The sequence below is a fragment of the Capricornis sumatraensis genome, chromosome 1 (assembly GCF_032405125.1).
Source record: "Capricornis sumatraensis isolate serow.1 chromosome 1, serow.2, whole genome shotgun sequence".
NCBI classification, from domain to species: Eukaryota; Metazoa; Chordata; class Mammalia; order Artiodactyla; family Bovidae; genus Capricornis; species Capricornis sumatraensis.
Window position 1 is genome coordinate 103,527,706 of NC_091069.1, and position 22,753 is coordinate 103,550,458.

At 49.2% G+C, this 22,753-nt stretch overlaps 2 protein-coding genes across 4 annotated transcripts in view; one reads left to right on the forward strand and one right to left on the reverse strand.

Annotated features, from left to right (window-relative positions):
- Nucleotides 1–1,669: 1,669 nt before the first annotated feature.
- LMAN2L (lectin, mannose binding 2 like) lies at nt 1,670–20,471 on the forward strand. 3 transcript variants are annotated; one of them, XM_068972915.1, is made up of 9 exons: nt 1,670–1,856; nt 3,037–3,155; nt 6,045–6,162; nt 6,968–7,050; nt 14,009–14,041; nt 15,468–15,629; nt 15,733–15,847; nt 18,722–18,841; nt 19,162–20,471. In XM_068972915.1, exons 1-9 carry the CDS (start codon nt 1,670–1,672, stop codon nt 19,302–19,304), a joined length of 1,080 nt encoding a protein of 359 aa, XP_068829016.1. In that variant the 3' UTR covers nt 19,305–20,471. The 3 variants fall into 3 exon arrangements, with proteins under 3 accessions (XP_068829016.1, XP_068829009.1, XP_068829025.1); XM_068972908.1 differs by lacking the exon at nt 14,009–14,041; XM_068972924.1 differs by lacking the exons at nt 1,670–1,856; nt 14,009–14,041 and adding an exon at nt 3,649–3,729 and having other exon boundaries at nt 3,065–3,155.
- Nucleotides 20,472–21,763: 1,292 nt separating this feature from the next.
- Nucleotides 21,764–22,753, reverse strand: part of FER1L5 (fer-1 like family member 5) — a 53,281-nt gene continuing 52,291 nt past the window's right edge. Inside the window, exons 51-53 of the mRNA XM_068967380.1 lie at nt 22,555–22,664; nt 22,101–22,248; nt 21,764–21,991 (exon numbers count right to left, since the gene is read on the reverse strand). Of these exons, the coding sequence (XP_068823481.1) occupies nt 21,764–21,991; nt 22,101–22,248; nt 22,555–22,664 (486 nt within the window). The remainder of the gene's footprint in view (nt 21,992–22,100; nt 22,249–22,554; nt 22,665–22,753) is intronic.

Genomic DNA, 22,753 nt, shown 5'->3' on the forward strand with positions numbered 1-22,753 from the left:
TCCGGCTCTTTTCAGCCCCATGAACTGTAGCCTGCCAACCTCCTCATGTCCATGAAATTTTTCAGGGAAGAATGCTGGAGTGAGTTGCAATTTTCCTCCTCCAGGGGAACTTACCAACCCAGGGACTGAACTTGCACCTCTTGCATCTCCTGCACTGGCAGACAGATTCTTTATCACTAGCGCCACCTGGGAACCATCATGGGCTTCCTTAATAAGGATGATTCTTGGACTGCAGGGAGATCAAACCAGTCAGCCCTAAAGGAAATCCACTGGATATTCATTGGAAGGACTGATGCTGAAGCTGAAGCTTCAGCACTTTGGCCACCTGATGTGAAGAGCCCACTCATTGAAAATGACCCTGATGCTGGGAAAGATTGAAGACAAAAGGAGAAGAAGGTGGCAGAGGATGAGATGGTGAGATAGCATTGCCGACTCAATAGACATGAGTTTGAGCAAACTCTGGGAGGCAGTGAAGGACAGGGAAGCCTGGCGTGCTGCAGTCCATGGGGTCGCAAAGAGTGGGACAAGACTTAGGGACTAAACAGAAGCAGTGCTTACAACTTGCCAGACACTACTCTAATAGCTTTATCAATACGGACTGGCTTAACCCTGACACCCGGGAAAGAGCACGGCTACATGGTTTAGATCACTTGGATGGCCATGTTGATGATGGTGGCCAGAACAACAGTTGGGACACTTGTTGCTGTTGTTCAGCAGAAAGACAGAGGGAGGGATGGAAAGGCTGTGGTGGCTCTGAGAAATAATTAAGACTAAAACCATCAGTTATTTATTGGTTGGGTAATGGAATTGGTGCAGAAGAGAATGGAAGCTGGTGCTGGTATGAATCTCAGTTTTTTGGCTTCGGGGCTGGAGATATGAATATACTACCAGGTAAAGGATTGATTACTCTGTTTCCTTTCTCAGAGGACCTGCTGAAGTCCCCCAGAGCCCCCTACTCTCTCACAGATTATATAGAAGTGAGTTTACTTTCCAAACATTTGGGGATTTCTCAGAAATCTTTCTGTTACAGATTTCTAGTATAATACCGTCACGATAGGAGAATATCCTTCGTGTGCATTCAATTCTTTTAAATTTGTGGAGGTTTGGAGTTTTTTGGCTCAGATTATCTTGGTAAATGTTTCTTTTTCACAGAAGAGAATGTGTCTTCTGCCATTGTTGGCTGGTTTTATAAATGTCATCAGGTCAAGTTGTCTGATAAGTACTCTTCAAGCCTCTTATAAATTTGATAGTTTTCCAGCTCCTTGAGTTGTAAAGTTCTCTATTTCTCCTTTCAGTTCTATAGTCTTTTGATTGGTACCTCTGTAGAGTCAGGAGTGAGTGAGTGAGTGAGTGGCAGTGAGGCTAGAAGGTTTGCGTGGGGACTGGAAGAAACATTTTTTCTCCTTAAATTTACTCCAGAACGCAGACACAAAATGGAAATCGCTATGTATGCCAGGAGGCCTAGTGGCACTCAGGATAAATGCAAAAACGTAAGGGAGTCCAGGCGAGTTGGCAAGGCAACTGGTACTCAAGCCAGCCAATCGGTGAAAGTCTCACCTGCGGAGGCGGGGATTATATGAGAGCCAATAGGACGTGAAGCAGATGGTCCCACGGACCAATGGCTTGGAGGACGGGGCGGGCTTTTAATGAAGGGACGGCGGTGGGAAAGATGGCGGTGGCCCTGGGACCCTTTGGGTGGTGGCGGCGGTGGCGGCGGCGTTTGTCGGCACGGGAAGTTTCCAGGATGTTGCTCCTTCTCCTTTTGCTAGGGTCTGGGCAGGGGCCACGGCAAGTCGGGGCGGGTCAAACGTTCGAGTACTTGAAACGGGAGCACTCGCTGTCGAAGCCCTACCAGGGTGAGGCGCCGGGGGCGAGGTGGTCGTGCACGGGGAGGGCTTCGGGACCTGAGCTTGTCCGTAGAGGCGGGGGCGGCGAAGGGCTTCGTGACCCCGAGGAAGCTGGCGGCGGTGGGTGGGAGCCCCTGGGGACTCTCGCTGTGTTCGGGAGCCACGGATCCTAAGAGCAGGGGTCAGCTTTCTCTCTCTCCACCCCTCGGAATTAGTCCTGGAAGTTTCCAGCAGGTCCAAGCAGGGTTCTCAGATGCCACTAGCGCCGGGCGTGGATGAAGGGGATTTAGAGATGGACAGGTGGAATGTGGGCAGGGGAGAGAACTGCGAACGGTGGACCATGATTGAGGGCCACTAGCAGTGAGCTGGGCTCCTGATGGAGCTGCGGATGTGCGAGAAATGAAGCATGAGGCAGAACTGGGGTAGAACTTGGCCGCACTGAGAAGATAAAATTCTGTTGTCAATTAAGACACCTGTTCTTCTCCAGTCCGGGAGCCCTACTGATGAAAGAGGCTGGTTAGCTTTGGTGTGTTTAGTGTACATAGGCCACTAGGCACAACTCATCAACCAGCAAATTTACATGGTTAGCTGCAAAGAGGACCAAATCAGTGCAGATGGCTTAATTTGTTTCCCTACTGGAGGATATGGGGACAGCATACAAACAAAACACAAAGCATAAGAGAGTATACTCTGCTGCTAAGGGGGATCACTTATTCACTTAGAGGATGTCTCCAGTGCCTTCTCCTTGCTAATACTGTGGGTAACAGACTCAGAGTTCTCACTTGCAAGGGGCTGATAATCTGAGGTAAGGGGGAAAGTAGCTTCTCCTTCAAAGAAAGAATGTGATTAAGCCCTAGAGCCCCAGAGAGTCAAGCTCTTTTTGGTATAACTGGGGAAATTTTTTCTTTCATGGTGCTAAAGTTTACTCACATATAAAATGGGGAAGAATGAATCTGAGCAATGGTTACTGTGGCATGGATGAAGCGACAGCTCTGATGTGCTCTAGGGTCTTCACCTGAGAAAGTATTTGTGAAAAGAAGGAAGGTGGTAAAGAGTTAAGATTTAATGAGTGACAGGAGGTGGGACCTGAAGCGGGAAGAAGGATGACTCCAGCTTTCAGAGGGTCCATGGCGGTTTTCCAGATGGGTTGGGGTTGAAGAGAATGAACTGATCTACTTCCTCCCCGTAGGTGTGGGCACAAGCAGTTCCTCCCTGTGGAATCTGATGGGCAATGCCATGGTGATGACCCAGTATATCCGCCTTACCCCGGATATGCAAAGTAAACAGGGTGCCCTGTGGAACCGGGTGGTAAGAATCTTTCTCCCTCCTGTGCTGGTGACCCAGAAAGTACTAAAAAAAAGTTCAGTGGCATACTGACTTATTCTCAGTCCCCGCCCCCACCCCCGCATATTCTGTCTTCTGTGAATATGAAGTATTTTCATTTCAGAGATTATGATGACGTTCATATTGAAATCAGATATTTAGGGAGATGATCTCTCTTCCCGTAATTATAGCAAATAATTGGTTTTGATTCAGTTTTCTGAAATGTCTTTAGTTCCTGATTGACCTGATAGTGTTACTTTGGAGGATAATAAGTCAACTCACATTTAATTACTTTGCTTTATAAAATAAAAAACTACTCTTAAATTTATCCTACACTTCATCCCAGTATCCCTGACCCCCTTCCCCCCCAACCACCCCTTGTTATTTCCTTTTGAGTTGAATTTTAAATTTTATTTTCATGTAAAAGCCACTTTGAGCCCTTGGTCATTTTATTTGTCCTTCTCTGGGCCTTTTCTAGCGACATTGTCTTCCTTGAGGTATGGCGGCAAGAAGTGAATGCAGTATTCCTGGTGTGGCTGCACTGTGATTTGGTACAAGTGTAAGATGATGCTTTCTTTTCGGTTTCCAGGGCTCTTTGCAAATCTTTTATGATCACTTTACTTTGGGGAGTGACCTTGGCATTCTTGAATACTTCTTTTGGGTTCTCAGAGGCTAAGAACTTACTTTCCCATGGTTTTTATCATTGGTTGTGGATAAGTGCATCTCAGAAAAAGGAACAGTTTCTTGTTCCTGCTTATTTTATGTGGCAGAGAATTCTGAAGAAGCAGAGAGACAAGAAGTTTCTATGTGAGCTATTTGTACACTCTGGCCCCTTAACCCAGATTGCAGTGCTGAGCTCATTCTTGGACGGAATGCAGGGCAGTGTGTTCGGATAGAAGAGGTGGAGGGCTGGCAGCTGAAAGACTTGAGTTCTCAATCTAGTGGTCTCACAGACCCTCTGTGAGCCCTGGCAGTTATTTATCCTCTCTCAGTTTTCAGTTTCTCCAGCTGTCAAATGAGCTTCATCATATTGGTTCTACTTGCCCACTAGGGTTACTGTGAGAATAAAATAAGGCAATAGACGTGAAAAAGCCCTGGAAAGTTAAGATGGTTACAGAAATGCGCTGTTGTTTGTTACGTATCTGTTACAGGAGTCACTGATACAGGTCTATGGATTATAAATGATTTTGTCCAAGGCTTGATGCTTTGCTGTTATCTTGCTAGCTGTCTCTATGTAACACTTTTATGTAGCAGTGATTCTAGTCTAGGATCTAGATATCTTGCTCTTTTTCAGATGCTCTGTCACCTACATTTTGTGTTACCTGACTGTCAGAGTGAGCCTTAGCATTGTTTCTGAGTTATTTGAATAGGATGGATTTGTTTGAGCAGTAGTGCTCCAATTTGGTTGTCCTTTGGAGTTAGTGGCTGGGTCCCACCCCCAGAGATGCTAATTTAATTAGAATGGGTACATCTTGGACACTTGGATTTTTAAAAGCTCCCTAGGTGAATCTGACGTGCAGCAAAGTTTGAGACCCATTGTTAGACATAACCCCGAGCAGGGCTGTATAGCATTGAACTACACGAGGCCAAGGGCAAGAGCGTCGGACCCTTCTTGGCTCAGTGTCTTCCCAGAGGCGTAATACTTAAGCACTGGCTATGGGGGCAGCTTCCTGCCACTGAATTTCACTCTTGCCCTGAAATCAAAATGAAATAGCAGAAAGATGAGAACCCAAGATGACAACTGGGGGCTTGACTTATCAGAGGAGGGGAAGCTATTGGAGATTTCAGGGTTCTTTGGTGAACTCAGAAGTGTCCACACCCCTTTTCTTTTGACTATGTACTAATACTAGTACTTTCAGAGGATTTCCCAGAAATTGAAAATGGAAGCTGAAAATAATTGTTGCTCAAGAGCCAGAGCAATCTACTGGTTTTTTTTGTTTGTTTTTGAACAATCTACGTGGAGGGCCTCTGCCTGAACTGGCCTATCTGCTCTTCATTCCCCTCGTTTTTCAGGGTGAAGCTTAACTAGGAGCCTCTCTAAACCAAATACTTACTCTAGTTTCTCTTTGAAAGTGTTCAACTGTTTAGAACACTGAATTATCCAGTTACTTCTGTCTCTACTTTTTTTTTCCCCCCTAGGTTTTGATACAAAGTTCAAAAGAAAAACAGGAGTCCGTTTAGTGCCCACCTCCTTCGCGTTTTTCCACCAGAGGCTGTCTCTGGGGCTGGGGGTGTCTCCTTTGGTGGATTTCTGCTCCTTGGCTGAGGGCCTGACACTGGCGGGGGCATAGCTTATCCCTTCTCGTGGGAACTCTGGGTTGCCCCTCAGCTTGGCATAGGGCCAAGTCTAGCTAATTAGAGTTGTTTGTAGCAGATGTTAATTATTCCTGGAGACCTTTGCATGATGACTGAGGTTATTTTTTTCTTTTGTAATGGATGAGGCTTTGACCTTTCTTGAGATCCCAGCTTGTTAGAGTCCTTCTCTCAGAGGGGTGATCATAATTGCAGATGAGTATTAATTCAGCCACCTCTACCCTGGACGCTGAGATCTTTTGCTGGGCGGGTACAGGATCACAGCAGTCTAACATTAAGTGCTCTCGTCTTTTCCAACCTTGGGATGCTATCCTGTTTCTGTTGGGAGATGGTGACTGATTGGGAGGTGTGTTCACTTTTCATATTAAATACCGTATACAGATAAATGGCTCAATCTGTTTAATTTTACTACACAAACCCTTAGCAAGTCTTAAATTTTGGTTCTGCGTCTTAGCCTCGCGTGCCCCGCGTTTGTGTTTCCCAAGTCTGTAGGCCGTGGATGAGGGCCCGAGGCCTGGTGTCTCAGGCTCCTCTCTGACTGCAGCGTCTCTTTCCCTTTAGCCGTGTTTCCTGAGAGACTGGGAGTTACAGGTGCACTTCCGAATCCACGGGCAAGGGAAGAAGAACCTGCACGGGGATGGCTTGGCCATCTGGTACACCAAGGATCGGATGCAGCCAGGTACTGGGACCCTGGGCTGCTCTTGTGGGGGTGTGACAGGCCTGCTTTTTCATGCCCTCTTCGTGAGACGGGCACAACTTCACAGTGCCAGTGGTGTTCCCTCTCCCTTGATGTTTGGATAAACACTGGCCTGTCTAGTCTCTAGGATGGGGTCTGAGTCCTGAAAGCAGCTGACCTTGACTCATTCTGGGATGGTTTCTTGTTTATTGCTTACTTCCGCTTTCTCTTTGAAACTTCGCGGCCCAATTGGCTGAAGGAAAGCACTGGCCCTCCCAAATACTGACGCTGGGCATACTGGTTTCTCCTGGGCCCGAGTAGAGACCCATCGCAGAACTCCTGAGTCAGGAGAAAGAAGAGTTAGCTGTTTTTCCTTTTTGTATGGGAGGCTCTGCTGCAAGTACATGACAAACTGAGCCTGATCTGACCTGATCTCTTCTGCAATTAGAAGCAGAAACTTGGGAATTCATTTCACTCAGGGGCATAGTTATCAACAAGTGTTTGTGAAGCAGAATTCTTCAGGGGCACCTTAGCAACCAGGTCAAATCAGGGAGCAGCTGGAGTGCTAAGCAAGGAGACGCTGGCCTTCTCTCTTTCCCCTTTAATGACAAACAACTGCAGGTGCTTACTGAATGCTTGTTACAGGCTGAGCCCTTCACGGGGTGTTTCTTCAGCTGTGTCCTCATCTTAAAGGGACGCCTGGGGGTCCTTTGAATCTCACTTTTTCCTCCATCACAGTGATGTATTATTCCTTTGTCAACTCTTGGCTTGGTTTCACTGTTGTTCATCATCTGTTCTCTCTCTCTAGGGCCTGTGTTTGGAAACATGGACAAATTTGTGGGGCTGGGAGTATTTGTAGACACCTATCCCAATGAGGAGAAGCAGCAAGAGGTAATGGCCAGTGTCCTAGCTTAGGTCAGCCACACTGAACTGACCCCACAGCCCTTTGCCTTAGGAATGTTGTTCAGGCGGGAACACAGAAGAGGACGTGAGGGGTTTGGTTCTATTTTCTTCGTCTGTTGCACTTCAAGAGTTAATGTCTGTGTCAGTTTTTTTTTTTTTCTAGAAGAGAGTTGTTCATGGTGCACAGTCTTGGGAGTGGTCCTCGTGATGAGGGCTTTTCGGTGTTAATCAGTGTCCTCTCTCGCGCTCATTGGGAGCCGCTAGACTCGAGCATGCGTGGCCAGGTGGTGCTGTGGCTCCTAGGCCAGAGCGGGCTGAACTGTGTGCCTCCGCTCCCCTGACTTCCTGTGTCGCTGCTGAGCTCGCTTCTGCAGCTGCTCCCCCGTCGCCCGTATCCTTTTCTTCTTCCTCTTCTCAGACCTTTCCTCTAGGAAAGGCTGTAAAAGAAATTGATGAAATCTCAGCATTTCGTTGAAACCTGGTAGAGGATCCAGTCGACTTCCCTGGTAGCTCAGTGGTAAAGAATCCGCTTGCCAGTGCAGGAGACACGGGTTCAGTCCCTGGGCTGGAAAGACCACCCAGAAGAGGCAGCCTACTCCAGTATTCTTGCCTGGGAAATCACATGGACAGAGGAGCCTGGCGGACTACAGTCAGAAAGACTTAGTGAAGACTTAGAGTCAGCAATGACTTAGCGACTAACCAGCAACAGCAACAGCAGTCTGGCTGTTAGCAGAAGCATCCTGCGCTTCGTTCGCTGACCATAGGGTTCTCTAGTACTTGCTTATACCATCTGCAGGCCTGTGCGCTCTCTCCGCCTGGTGACTCTGCCAGCAGATGGTGGGAAGATGATTAGGACATGTTGTTGCTGGGTATCCTATCACTAAATAATATTTAGCAAGAAAGGCACAATTAGAAATGAAAGCAGAACTTAGTTTCTCCCCAAAAAGTTCTTTATGAAAAATTTCAAACATATAAAAAAAATTGGATGAACAGATCATTGTCTATGCAACACCCAGATTCAGCAGTTTTTCACATTTCCATAGAGAGTTTGGCTTAAAGGGGGTGGAAAGTGAGACCTGAGTTACAAGGGGAACCTTTCGTTGTGGGTCAGTTAGAGACTTGCTTCTCAGTGTCGCTTCTGGACTCTTCTTCAGTCTGCCAGACATCAGCCACTGTTGAGGTGCCTGGCCTGGGAATCAGTGAGCGAGATCTGCGTGGCCCTTGTGCTCGGTAGCTCTGGCATGTGAGCGTGCTAATGGGGGCTCTGCGGAGGTCCTCTTGGAAGACCTGGCAGGAGCATCTCACTGGTGGGGGGACTTCCTCCAGGAAGTGATATTGACTTTGAAATCTGCAGAATTAGACCAGATTAGATGCAGATAGAAAAGCGTATGTTAATGTGTTAAAGTTAGAGAAGGGACAATGAATGTGACGGGGAAAAGGCGGGGTGAGAGAGAGATGAGGCTAGAGAGAAAGAGGGCCCTCAGTCTCCCTGTGTTCCAAGGCTGCCCTTCACCTTGCGTTCTTTGCTGCTAATGCTCTTCTGTCCCAAGCGCATTCCTGGGCCACTGTGACTGAGCAGCGTCTCCTCGGGTGGCAGGTGACCTGACTGTTTAGACCAGCAGCAGAGCTATTTGAGTGTAGGTGACTCTCCCTCAACCATGCACACGGTGGGGCGAGTTCTGAAGGGTGCTGTACCTATCAGGGAGTCTGGAGCTAAAAGTATTTTAGGATCTTAATGAGGGGGATGTCGTGAGAAGGGTTTGCAGTCCCGCTGAGGAAATAGTGGTGGTTAGAAATGCATCTGAAGCACACATGGGCTTTAGGGCTTGACTAGAGTTTTACACATGGCTCTCTGTTTCTCCCAGAAATAAATCATTCACGCTCTCAGCTTCCATTTCACCATCAGTCAGGAGTCATTCTGCTTAAGAGGGCAGATCTGATGGGCCTTGTTTTGTAAGGAGAGGAGATGTTAACCAAAAATATCAGTTTCAGGTGGTTAAAATTGGGACTTCTTTTCTGCCTCAGCTGCAACTGCCCTCGGAATTATCTGCAAAGCATTTAAAGCTACTGCTCTCTAGACCCCAAGCTCAGAGAGTCTGATAGGCAGCTTAACCTTTTCAAACATCTCTAGGTGAGTCCCATATATAGCTGGTGTAAAGGACCCCTGGACGCAGAAACAGCTGGTTGGCGAGTGGCGTGAGCAGCTTACTGCTCTTCTCAGATCAGGCCAGCTTGGAAGTCGAGTTTGAGGTGCTTCCCATATTTTTTTAACGTAATGGTTGTTTTTCCTCTTTTGAAACTGGAATAAGCAATAATGTGCCGTGAATTTAACAACACATTCCCTCCAACCTTTATGTTGATGAAAACACTGATCCTTCTTGCTCTCTTCGTTGTTGGTGGAAAGAATTTTTACATTATTAAAAGAACTCTATAACTTTGTAAATTCTCTCGTTATACTATTTGGATGTGATTTAGTGGGGTTTGTTTGTTTTTTCTCAATCCTTGGTGAGGCAGTGTTTTCTAAGAGACACTCCTTTGGAAATTAGGTCCCAGGAATGTTGGCCAGCTCTCAGATGTCATTAGGGATTGAGGCTGAGAAGTAGAAATGTATTAAGGCTACAGTTGAATACAATAAGATTTTACATGCAATTTCAGGAGGTTCCTGGGTTCCCCAAAGTAGAACTGTAGACAAGATCTCCTCTTCCACAGAGTTGAACTATGTTCTCATTAACAAGAGCATTCACATACTGAGCTTTCCCAGTGGTTCAGTGGTAAAGAATGCGCCTGCAGTGCAGGGGACGAAGGAGACAAGAGTTCGATCCGTGGGCTGGAAAGATCCTCTGGAGGTAGAAATGGCAACCCACTCCAGTATTCCTGCCTGGGAAATCCCATGGACAGGGGAGCCTGGTGGGCTATAGTCTGTTCATGGGGTTGCAGAGAGTTGGCTGCACTGAGAGTTTACAGCACAGCGCAGCATTCCCATGCTCCCGTAACGGTGTGTGGCAGTGAAGGCTCATACGTGCCTCTTAGGACAGGGTAAACTCTCAGAAAGTGCTGGCTGTTTGTGTGCGCAGCGCTGAGTGACGTCCCCGGGGACATTTGCAGACATCTCGGCAGTGCTGCTGAGGCTGCGTGCTCTCCCTCTCCCGCCCCATGCTCCTTGTCTTCACACCTAGGTTCCAGAGAGCAGACCTGGTCAGCTTGCTCAAGTGCAGTGTTGTTTAGGTTGGTAAACCTGCTCTGAGAGTGACTCCTGGATGCTGGTTCATAGACTTGTGTTGGTTGGTAACAGAGCTTCCCTGGTTTGACAGTAGGAACAGTGAAGTGACTTCTCATAAATGTGAAATGTTTTATTATTTATTTATTATGAAATATTTCATTTTTTTTCATTTAAAATGTTCTTTTTAAAACTGATGTTTATTTTAGATGGCTGTCTTGTCATTGTATTTTAATATAGTTATTGTATTTTAATTGTATTTTAATATATTTAATAGGCAAAAAAAAAAAATCAAGAAAAAGCAAACCTATTAATCCCCAGAATGTGTTATGTGTTTGGAGATTTTTAGTGGTCCGTAACAGCCAGTGGTCTGGGAATTCCTGCTCTAAAAAACATATGTTTGGTTTTGTGTTTACATATGAGCACCTGCAAACAGTGTTTAGGTCTAGAAATTCACTTAGTCTTTGAATGAATGTCTGTTGACCCCCGTTGGAGTGCCGGGCACTGTGCTGAACGCGCTGTGTGTCTCACGTCATCTTCATGTGAGCCCTGGGAGCTGCGTGTTGGCCTGCCTGAGTACAGTGTGGAAACAGGATCTCCGAGGCCACACAGGCAGGAGTCGGCGCCTGCAGTGAGAGCCCAGGCCTCCCTGACTCCAGACGGCTGTGTGCGCCCCTTCCTCTACCTAGTGAGTCACAGCGAGTGCGCTTTGCACCTGTGGGGCTTTAGCATAGGAGTCACAAGTTCACGAGTCTCTTTTCATTCAAGGTGTGCTGAAGGTACAATAGTACCTTGTAGCACAAAAAGTTAAAAGCACATCCCCACTCTTCAGACAACCACCATTTGGACAGCAGGCAGGAGCTCCTAATTTTTGGTGGCTCTTCAAAGAGGAATGAAACCGCTACCTTTGCCCAGTCAGGGTGACTCTCCTGCCTTTGGTTCTGGCTGAATATAGGCTGCTTTCCAAGGAAGGAAACTTAGCTTCTGTGTGAAATTAGTGGGTACCCAGGAAACCCTTCAAGAACTCCTGACTAGGCATAGAAGTTAAAGTGGCATTTAAAGACTTATGGTTAATGTGAGGTGTCAAGTTGAAAGCCAAGCCATGAGTTGCTGAAGTGGACAGATTCCAGCTTTGAAGCTGTAGGCCTCTGTCTCGTGCTATGTTTCTTAAATTCGCCTGGCACATCCCAGTCATCCATAGTGCCTTTTTTTTTTTTTAATTAACTACATCAGTTCTTAGTAGCGGCACACAGGCTCTCTAGTTGGTACCCCAAGGCTGTGGGATCTTAGTTCCCCAACCAGAGATCAAACCTGTGTCCCGTGTTTTGGGAGGCAGCTTCTCAACCGCTGGACCGCGAGGGAAGTCCTGCCTTTTAAAAAAGACATAGTCCCATGCCCCATTCTAAACCTGCTGAATGAGGCTCTCTGACTGTAGTTCCCTCATGTATGCGCAGTTGAAAAGCTCCCCCAGGTCATGGTGAGGCCCAGCTGACCTCTGGCTGGTGCTAAAAAAAGGGTGCCTCACCAGCCTTGGGACCCTTAGGTTAAGGATCACTGTTCTCAGCACTCCCTCAAAAGTTACAACTTAAACTTCTGATCCCAGATACTGGGGTTGATACATCAAGCAAGCCTTGGGATCACCAGAGCTCCCGAGTGCATTTTCAATCCCTTCTTTTCCCTCATTGTTCATTGAAGTGATGCACTTCGTCCGAAACCCATTTCTGTAAACTGCTGACAACGCATTCATGATTCCCTTGTCCTAAATGATAGTTGTAGAAGAGTAGTTTTCCAGCAGTTTAATCATCCAGTGATTCATTTCATTCCTTGTGTAGTCCTGTACATAGGCCACTGGTGGTATAAGAGAACAGCTTGGGGAGCTGGTCTGAGGCTCCCCCAAGACCCTTACTGTAAGACCCAGCATGGTCTGGCTCCCACCTCAGCTCCCACCAGCCTGTTCCTCACTCATTGAATTGCAGACACTCCTCGTTCTGAAGATGCTAACCTCATGCTTCTTCAGCCCTCAGATTTCTTGGTAGATCCCCTCTGACTGCTTGGTCTCAGTTCAGATGTTGTCTCCTCAGGTATATTTCTCCTCTGTATTATATTACCTATTTTATTTTCATCAGTATTTATCACTGTCTCAAACAGTGACAGACTTTATTTTCTTGGGCTCCAAAATCACTGCAGATGGTGACTGCAGCCATGAAATTAAAAGATGATTACTCCTTGGAAGAAAAGCTATGACCAACCTAGACAGCATTTTAAAAAGCAGAGACATCACTTTGTCAACAAAGGTCCATATAGTCAAAGCTGTGGTTTTTCCAGTAGTCATGTATGGATGTGAGAGTTGGACCATAAAGAAAGCTGAGTGGCAAAGAATTGATGCTTTCGAACTGTGGTGCTGGAGAAGACTCTTGAGAGTCCCTTGGACAGCAAGGAGATTAAACCTGTCCACCCTAAAGGAAATCAACCTTGAATATTCACTGGAAGGACTGATGCTGAAGCTCTAATCCTTTGGCCATGTAATGTGAAGAACCGACTCACTGGAAAAGACCCTGATGCTGGGAAAGATTGAGAGCAAGAGGAGAATAGGGCGACAGGGGATGAGATGGTTGGATGGCATCATCAACTCAATGGACATGGGTGTGAGCGAACTCTGGGAGATACAGAAGGACAGGGAAGCCTGGTGTGCCGCAGTCCATGGGGTCGCAAAGAGTCGGACCTGACTGAGCAATTGAACAACAAGGTTGATTGTATGTCTCCTCCCCTGTAATGTCAGCTCCATGAGAGCAGACATCTGCCTGTCTTATTTCCCATTGAGCATCCAGTGTCGGGGACAGTGCCTGGCTCATACTAGGTGCATACCGAGTATTAGAGAAAGGAATGCTGTGGGTTCTACCCCTTGGCCCACAGTAGGGCAGAGCTAAACTGAGCTTGTGTAGGCGCCTCTTGTCGCTGGTGCTGAGAACTGTAGCAGTTTTTTTGGAGCAAAGCTAAGCACCCTCGAACCTCGTGACTTTGCTACGTCTGTCCTGCTGCAGCGTTCCCACGGAGCTCTTTCTTGCCCACATGTTGTAGGTTAGAATAACAATAACTGTTTGGAGACATATGCCCATAAGGCTCAATTAGAGGGTAAATGACCCCTTTGGATTAGAGTTAATTTGATAGTCTCTGAAGTGGGATTTTTGTCTTCTGGGCAAGAGCTATAGCCGGAGATCCTGGGCAGTAAAGGACACCTTGAGTTTGGAAGAATCTAGCCATATTTACCACCCTCGTCTCTCTCCTTGCTGCAGAAGTACTGTCATCTGGGCATAGACAAACTCACGGCCTGACCTTTGGACTGTCAGAGACATAAGTGAGGGCTGCTTACAGAATGTGATGCTGGGTGTTTTTGTAAAGTTGTGAAAGTTTAGGACCCTGTGCGTGTTAGAGAGGTCTTCCTAATGGGCCCCCTTGAGAATCTGATGATGGCAGCAGACCTCCTTAGAAAATGTACAAGCACCTGCTTGTGTAGTTTTTTCGCCTACAATTATTTTTGCCTATAGTTTTGAGGGGTCTGATGACTTATGGAATGCCCTCCATGGACCCTGAAATTCTATTTGGGGATTGAGGTTGGTGCTCTTCCACTGCAGCTGGGTCATAGCTCTTGCACAGATGTTTCTTTCTGACTTGGTCTCCTGTCTTCTGTGCCCTGTCTTGTTTTTATAATAACCTGCTGGACCCTCTCAGGCCCAGAAGAGGCGGTATTCTCCAGGAGTCCAGGTACTCGATTCTTGACTCACTGTGGCCGTCCCCGATCCCCTTGTGTGCCCATCCAGCGTTTGCGACTGTTCACAGTCAGTGTGGCCATTGTCTCCAGAGTCACCAGTCTCCAGTTCCGCCTGCATCTTCATCTTGCATGTTGATTGTCTAGAACCACGAGGAACTCCCCAGAGAAGTGGCATGTCTCGTGTGTCCTGTCCTCTCGTCACCCTGTCTCTCTCTTCACTGCCTTAGCCCCAGGCTTGTTATGAAATGGTTAGCTTGTCGTTTCTAAGGAAGAATTTGCTCCACAAGGGCTACTGGAGAGAGAGGGTCTCCGAAGTAGTTGGGAAGATGGGTGGGCTCCGGGGAGACTTGCAGTAGGAGAACCTTGCCCACTGAGTATTATTGGGAGAAGGTGTGTGTAGTGAAGGGCAGGAAGGTCTTTTGACTGAAGAGAGTCACCTGTGGCTGGAGAGTACCACCAGGCCACTTGGTTCTGGCACTGTCCTTGCTGAGTCCTGATCCATTTCACATCATGTGCTTATAGAATGTTAGAATTTGAAAGGTGCTATCCTAAATGGAAAGAGTTCCCTGAGCGAGCAGGTATTTTCGAACAGAATACTTGGGTGCACCAAATATTAGGTTGGCCAAAAAGTTCATTCGAGTTTGTCCATAAGCTGTTAATGGAAAATTAAAACTTTTTGGCCAACCTAGTACTTGCCCTTGTCGGGGAAGAGGTGGAGCTATGGTGGACACATACAAAGACGCATAATAAATGATTTTTCAAGAAGTTTACATGGCAGTTGGTGATACGTGTTTGTATGTGTGTGTATATACACACACACACACACATACACAGAGGGGCTTCCCCAGGGGCTCAGTGGTGAAGAATTAGCCTGTGATGCAGGAGTCACAGAAGACTCGGGTTCAGTCCCTGGGTCAGGAAGATCCCCTGGCAAAGGGCGTATTAACCCTTTTACCAGGGGATCTTCCAGTATTCATGCCTGGAGGAATCTGTGGACAGAGGAACCTCTGGGCTACAGTCCAGAGGGTTGGAAAGAGTCGGACATGACTGTAACAGCTTAGCACACGTGCACATACAAAGAAGAAGGAAACCAATCTTGGGTGGAATATCAGTGCCAAGTGCTGATCTCTGGGAGGATTCCAGTCAGACCCCAGAGTGTCAGAGGGGCCATTTCGGACCCACCCCAGATGGGAGAAGGATTCCTGGAGGCAGGTACTGAGGTCAGTCACTTCCGGGCCTTGTTCCTCGAGTGACCCTCCGAGCGTGGGCTCTGCGAGGCTGCTAGTGACAGGGCAGAGTGGTCGTCCGGCCTGTCGTGAACAGCTCAGCTTTGTGTGCAGAAGTCCTGTCACTGTTGGCACAGGCGTTCCTGCGAGCTCTTCCTCACCGCCCTCTGCTTTGCCTCCCCTGCCTTCCCAGCGGGTGTTCCCCTACATCTCAGCCATGGTGAACAACGGCTCTCTCAGCTACGATCACGAGCGGGATGGGCGGCCTACAGAGCTGGGGGGCTGCACAGCCATCGTCCGCAACCTCCATTACGACACCTTCCTTGTGATCCGCTACGTCAAGAGGCACCTGACGGTGAGTCCCCGTTCCGGGTGACGCCCGTCAGCAGTGTGGCTGTCTCGCTCCGCTGCCGGGGCCCAGCCCTGACCTGCCCCCGCCCCCCGCCTCTGTGTTGTAGATCATGATGGACATCGACGGCAAGCACGAGTGGAGGGACTGCATCGAGGTGCCGGGGGTCCGCCTGCCCCGGGGCTACTACTTTGGCACCTCGTCCATCACGGGCGATCTCTCAGGTACTGCCCTGCGCGCTCCTTACTGGCCCTAACTCAGGTCATGTCTCACGAGACAGGCCCGGGCGTGAGAGCCAGCTGGGCAGAGCTCTGGCAAGCAGGTGCCCACAAGTGCTCCCCTTCTTGCATTCTTGTGCGTAGAGCCCAGATTGCCCAGGCCTGGGGTCGTCTCGCACAGTTGTGTCTGGGAGAGGTTTGCTGCTAACAGCAGGCAGTGCTTGCCTCTTCATCAGGCCGGTGCTTCCAGTCTGTGCTCTCCTTTTTTTTGTGCCTGTTTCTGCAGGCAAGTCCTTTCACCCAATATGCTGACTTCCCCTTCTCCTCGCAAAGCTTCTCCTTGACTGACCCCCAAACTCTTTTGTGCTCAGAGTTCTTCTTTTTTTTTTTTTTTTAATAAAACCTACATTTTATTTATTTATTTATAGTTGGGCTGCACTGGGGCTTCTCTTGATGTGGCGTGTGGACTACAGAGCTTGCAAGCTCGGTAGCTGTGGCTCTTGGGCTTAGTTGCCCAAAGACATGTGGGATTTCATTTCCCCAATCAGGGATCGAACCTGCGTCCTCTGCATTGGGAGCACGGAGTCTTGACCGTGTGCTCGACTTTTGGCCGTGTCGGGTGTGCAGACCCCTCTGTAAATTACCAGCGTGGCGGATGCTGCATTCGGACCCGTGTCTCTACCACGGCCCTGCTCTCATGAAAGCCCCCTCTGTTTCTTTGCTCTGCGTGTTTGCTCTTTGTCTTTCTCTTGAGCTCATTTGACCGGTTACCCTGAAACTCCTGCCTTACTTGACTTACGTGACATGAACAGAACCAGGCTCTTGTATCTTCTCTGGATTTTCTACCTACTTGTTTCCAAAGTTTCTCTTTTATGTCCCTAAGCCTCAATCATGACGTCTTTCGAGGTAAAGAAACTTTTGGTTCTTTTGATTAATATAGTGTATTGTGAATGAAGCTGGTATGAAATGGAACTTTCTTGTGTCAAAACAGAAAGGCAAATGCCCACCTGAAACGGGCAGCATCTACTCGGTCCCAGCTCGTTGTTGCCAGGAGAAACTGTGGGCTGTCCTGTTGTTTAATCTCAGTCCTGGCACAGAAAACATTTTTTCTAATTGAAGGTAAATCCAGTTTGTTTGTTTTTTTTTAACCTGGTTTTACCTGCTAAAGATTCTAAGAGCCCAAACAGCCGTAAACGTCATCCTAATAATAGAGATGGCAAGAAGTCCCGTCTGGAGTAACAACCTAGGAGCACTGAGCACCTCTGCACTCCTATTTGTGGCCTGTTAATACCAGTTCCCACTAACAGGAATAAAAGCTTCCTGGAGAATGTGTCTGATGCCAGGTATAAGGTAGCAAATACAAGCTAAAAACTTTCCAGAAAAGCAAAGAAGATATCAAAAACTTGTCGGTTCACGTTAAAGGACTCAGGAGTCAACTTGAATAGGCTCCCCCTGGGTAAGGTTGGTTTGAGTTGAGCATCAGTAAGAGGTTCAACTTCAGTGTATTTTGTTGTTCGGTTGTCCAGTAATGTCCGATTCTTTGCCACCCCATGGATTGTAGCATGCCAGGCTTCCCTGACCTTCACTGTCTCAAAGTTTTCTCAAACTCATGTCCATTGAGTCAGTGATGCCATCCAACCATCTCATCCTTGGCTGCCCCCTTCTCCTGCCCTCAATCTTTCCCAGTATCAGAGTCTTTTCCAGTGAGTTGGCGCTTCACATCACGTGGCCAAAGGATTGGAACTTCAGTGTCAGTTCTTACAATGAATACTCAGAACTGTTTTCCTTTAGGATTGACTGGTTTGATCTCCTTGTTGTCCAAGGGACTCTCAAGAGTCTTCTCCAGCACCACAGTTCAAAAGCAACAATTCTTTGGTGCTCAGCCTTCCTTATGGTCCAGCTCTTACATCCATACATGATTGCTGGAAAAACCATGGCTTTGACTATATGGACCTTTGTTGGCAAAACGATGTCTCTGCTTTTTAATAAGCTGTCCAGGTTTGTCATAGCTTTTCTTCCAAAGAGCAAATGTCTTTTGATTTCATGGCTGCAGTCATGATTGAAACACAGTGATTGAAACACATCAAATATGTTTGAATCTGTGAGTTTATAATGTTACTTTAAAAGGGGAGAGAAAAAAAATTGAGCCCCTAACTCCTTTATCCTTCTCTGGTAATTAGTGGTGAGATTCAGGGTCATAGTCACAGGAACTGGGAAGAGCTAGCCACAGTCCAGAAGGGAAGTGTGCTCCAGGCCAGTAGCTGTGCCCTGCTCACGGCCCGTTAAACAGCTGCTGTGCGGCCCGCTCCTCTTTCGGTCACGTGTGTAGCCCATGTTAAAAGGAAGCTGCGGGGCTGCTGTGTCTCCTGAAAGGTCTTACCTGTGTTTGGGGCTTAGCTCTTGTATTATCTCTAAATTTTGAAATTATATAGGGGGCTTCCCTTGTGGCTCAGTGGTAAAGAATCCGCCTGCCAATGCAGGAGACACAGCTTCAGCCCTGATTCAGGAAGATCCCACGTGCTGTGGAGCGTCTTAAACCCGTACGCCACAACTCCTGAAGCCTGTGCTCTAGAGCCCGTGCTCCGAAACAGGAGAAGCCGCTGCAGCGAGAAGCCCGTGCGGCAGCAAAGACCCAGCACAGCCAAAAATGAAATAGACAAATGTGTGTAGGTGATGCGTGCTTGTTGATGAAAACTATATACATAGGATAATGTAGAATATCCCCTGTTACCTGACCTTATTTTTAGATGAGAAACAAGAGGATTGTGGTGGGTTGTTTTTTTTTTTTTTTTTTCAGGTCACTCTGAACTAGAAGCTTGAACCAAGACATTCTTCTCAGGGTGTCTTGAGTCATCCCTTTGTCATTCTGTCTGTCTGTAGACAACCATGATGTCATTTCCCTGAAGCTGTTTGAGCTGACGGTGGAGAGGACCCCGGAAGAGGAGAAGCTGCATCGGGACGTGTTCCTGCCCTCAGTGGACAACATGAAGCTGCCTGAGAGTGAGCACAGAGGTCCCGGGAGAGGGCCCCACGGCCGGCCAGGGGGTTGAAGGCTGCTGGGGGGCCGGGGGGCTGTGCAGCCCAGCAGTGGGGCCTGACTTGCCTCTGCTCTTCTCCGGGGCACCTGGGGCACTGGCCCCTGCTCTCTCACTGGTCTCCACGTTACCAATGAGCAGTTCAGGGCTGCTTAGGTTTAGATTTCGGCATGTGGAAAGGGTGTACTGGAGCTCCGGCTCCCAGAAACTGGAACCGCTCTCAGTCGGTCCTTCCCTCCCCGAGCGGCCCCCTCCTTCTGACCTGTTTCTCTCTTGCTTCCTCAGTGACAGCCCCGCTGCCTCCCCTCAGCGGCCTGGCCCTCTTTCTCATCGTCTTTTTCTCCCTGGTGTTTTCCGTCTTTGCCATTGTCATCGGGATCATACTCTACAGCAAGTGGCAGGACCAGAGTCGGAAGCGTTTCTACTGAGTGCCCCCCGCAACCGCGACCTGTGTGGCTGTGCCCTAGGTGGTGTGGGAGCAGCCGCGCTGACCTACCCACCCAGCCGGGTGGGCCTTCTGTCGCCAGCACCTGGTCAGGGATGCGGGTCTGTCACTGGAGCTGTGCGGGCAGGGACGCTGGCTCCCCCCGTCACCTGTGAGGACAGCCAACTCTGGCTCAGGAAGCCTCCCCCGGGTGACGCTACTGCGATGTGCCTTTTCCCAAGGTCCCGCCACTTGGGAGTGAAGAGGGCTGGCGAGAACCTGGGCCGCCGTGATGCCAGAACCACTGGAAGGAGTTACCGAGCCCAGGCTGCCTTGCTGTTGGGCTCACAGGGCCCTTGGGCTTCACTTGTAAGACTTGAAGGACTAGAAACTGGTGACTCCTCACACCTTCTGGCCAGCAAGCCACTGGTTTTTGCTTTTTGTCCAAGCTCCGGTCCACCTGAGGCACTTTCCTTGGAAATCTGGATGGAAATCTCTTCCCTGCCTCTCCCTCCTTCCATCATTCTCTGCAGATGCAAGCTGAGCTGGGAAAGACACCTGGCTGCCTGTCCATTAGGGCCTGGGACTGCAGGACACACTCGGGTGTCACTGACCCTCGTTAGGTGGCCATGGGGAGGGGGCATTCTGCAGGGGCTTGCCGCTCTGGCCTTTGTTCTTGAGGGTGGATCTTGGTTCTGTTGGTGTGTTCCTGACACTCCCAGTTAGGCCTCTTTAGGCCCCTGGTCAGATGTGTGAAGTCAAGAGACGCTTGGGAGATGTCACGGGTGCTGTGGGACTAACTGTGAAACCGCTCCACTTTTTGACACCGAAAGCAGCCTCTACCATGTGACCTGAGGACGTGGAGACGTTTCTGGATGCTCCAGAGCCTGCTTCGCTGCATGTTTTGTGTTCATAACTTTTGGAATCCTACTTAGAGTGTCAAGATGTAAGGAACCTTTCTACTATAGCCTCAGTTTGGATGCTCCCCAAAGAGGAACTCTTGCTTCCCTTTCTTAAGTGATTGGAAATGGTGGTTGTAAATCTGGGAGCAGTGGATCCCCGTCACCTGTGCCTGGAAGAGTTCAATGTTGTTTGAGCAGCAGAGCCTGAGCATCCTCCTCTCTGGGTCAGCCCTGATGCCACTGCCTTACCTGGCGAGGAGTCGGGCGCTGCTCGCCTGTGTGCCCTGTGATTCTGTTGCTGACAGGTGGGCTCTCCCTGGAGGGTCTGGACTCAGCTCTCCTAGCCCTGCGCTTCTGTAGCCCGAGGGAAAGTCTTAATGTGGCTGATGGAAACCAAACATGACCTTCTGTGTAGCCTTCCTTCCAGGGGTGGGTTCGGCTAAACCTTCAGCCCATCCACCCTTGCCCTTCTGGGATGGAAGAGCCCTCTGCTCAGTGCAGAAGGCAAGGGGGGGGTCCCCTCGGCCGGTGTGGAGGGGGGGGTGGTGATTTCTGTTGTCTTTGGCTTTCTCGCATCCTTCCCACGAGCTGTAGGTCTCCTGCAGGTGGGGTGACAGTGGGGCCCTCCCGACCTCCCCCATGCGCCAGGGCTTGGCCTTCAGACCAGTTTCTTTGAAACTGAGGAAGCAGATGGCTGTTTTGTGTTTTTGAGCTCCAGGGGAGATTGGACAGACGCCTGTGTTGGGGGCACAAGGTTGGGCTCATAAACTGGCCCAAACTGGGGTGCAGGAGGGAGATCTCAGCATTGAGGAGACCACACTTGTGTCTTTTGTGTGATTCTAGCTCAGGAATTTTTCGAGGCTCTGAGGAAGGCGAGAAGATGTGAAAGATGGTATACTACCCCCAGCCCCTGACTCGGGGCCAGCCTCAGAGCAACATGTGTGAGGTCTGACTAGCGTTGTAGCTTTTGCTTTGGTTCTTGCCTTCTGTTCTAGAAACACGCCAGTTCCCTTCTCCAGGGGATCTTCCCAACCCAGGGATCGCACCCAGGTCTCCCACATTGCAGGCAGATTCTTTACCAGCTGAGCCCCCAGGGCAGCCTTCCTGTCGTGAGTGGGGCCCAACATCGCTCTGGGCCCTGGAGTCCCAGCTGTGTCCCAGGGCGAAGGGGCCACCTGGCCACGTGACGGGGGAGGGCAGCGGCCTTACCCTCCAGGAGCCATCTCTCCTCACGGATGCTCTGGCCTTCTGTTTCCTCCAACCTGAGGCCCACACAGTGGATGAGCCCTGGAGGCTCAAAGAGGTTCCTCCTGCCCTTCTAGGTCTCGTCCCAGAGGCTGGCCTTGCCTGTGGTGGTGTCAACCACCCAGATACGAGGTGCCTCTCTGTTACAAATGCTCTTTATTTCAGTGGAAAATTACAGCTCTGCCCTGCTTGTTGGAAGTGGTTTATGAACAGAATGGCCAGACTATTCCAGGTCCCCAGAAACGAGGAACTGGTAGGAAGCTGAGGGGTAGGGCTGTTGGTGGGCCAGGAGCCCAGCCTGGCGGGTGGGGGGGGATTAGTTCTGTGGGGCCAGAAGTTCTGGAAGAATATCCCGCAGGTGTGTCACGTGTCCCTGGAGGTGTTTCAGCCTAAGGGCCGTTGTAGGTTTCAGGCTCTGCTGGGGAGTGGTGAGGTTGGAAGAGTTGGCACTACTGGTGTTTGGTGCGTTGATGATATTGGCGTATATTTGAATGGGGGCATTCAGCCGAAGTTCCGGTTTGATCCAGCTCATGGCCAAATAGTTCTAGAAAGAATGAGCAACAGTCAGCCTGAAGTAGCAGCCCAAAAACGCGCTTTCACATCATCCAAGAGGCACGGCCCCCTCGCCCCTGTCCCCCAGGCCTGTCCCTCACCGGAGCCGAGTAGACAAAGTTGAACAGCAGAAGCCCTATGAGCAGTATGATGGCGGCGGCTATGATCCTGAAGCGGTAGCGTCTCCAGACCACACGGATGAATTTCCCAATGGGCGACCGGAACCACATGAACAGGGTGTGGGTGCGTCTGTCCGGGAGCAGGGTTGGCAGAGAAGGGAAGAGGGCAGAGGGAACCTTCAGGTCAAGTAACCCAGAGCAAAAGGGCTTTCAGTGGAAAAAAAGCAGCTCTGCTTCTGCCCACCCCTCTCTCCCTGCAGCTGCACTCCCCTGGTTATAACTGAGCATTGAGTTGGAGTTGGGGGGTGGGTTAGGTATCCCTCTTTACTTCTCAGCCCCCTCCCCAGCACCACCCAACACAAACTGCCAGGCCCAGCAACTCAGCTTTATGAACCAGGAAGACAGCCTCAGTGCCTTTACCCTGCGGGACCCTTACAAGGGAGGATGGAGTGTAGGGTATTGGTTGGGTTCTGACTGGCCTCGTCCTGCCGCCTTGATTAAGGCTTCCTTCTCTGTCAGTATCTCCAGGGTCATCTTCACTTTACCCTAGAAACCATGGGTTGTGGGGGCACTGAATTCAGACGGCAGGAACAAGAACCTGCCTCTTCCAGGGTTCAGAAGGGAAAAGGGGTTCA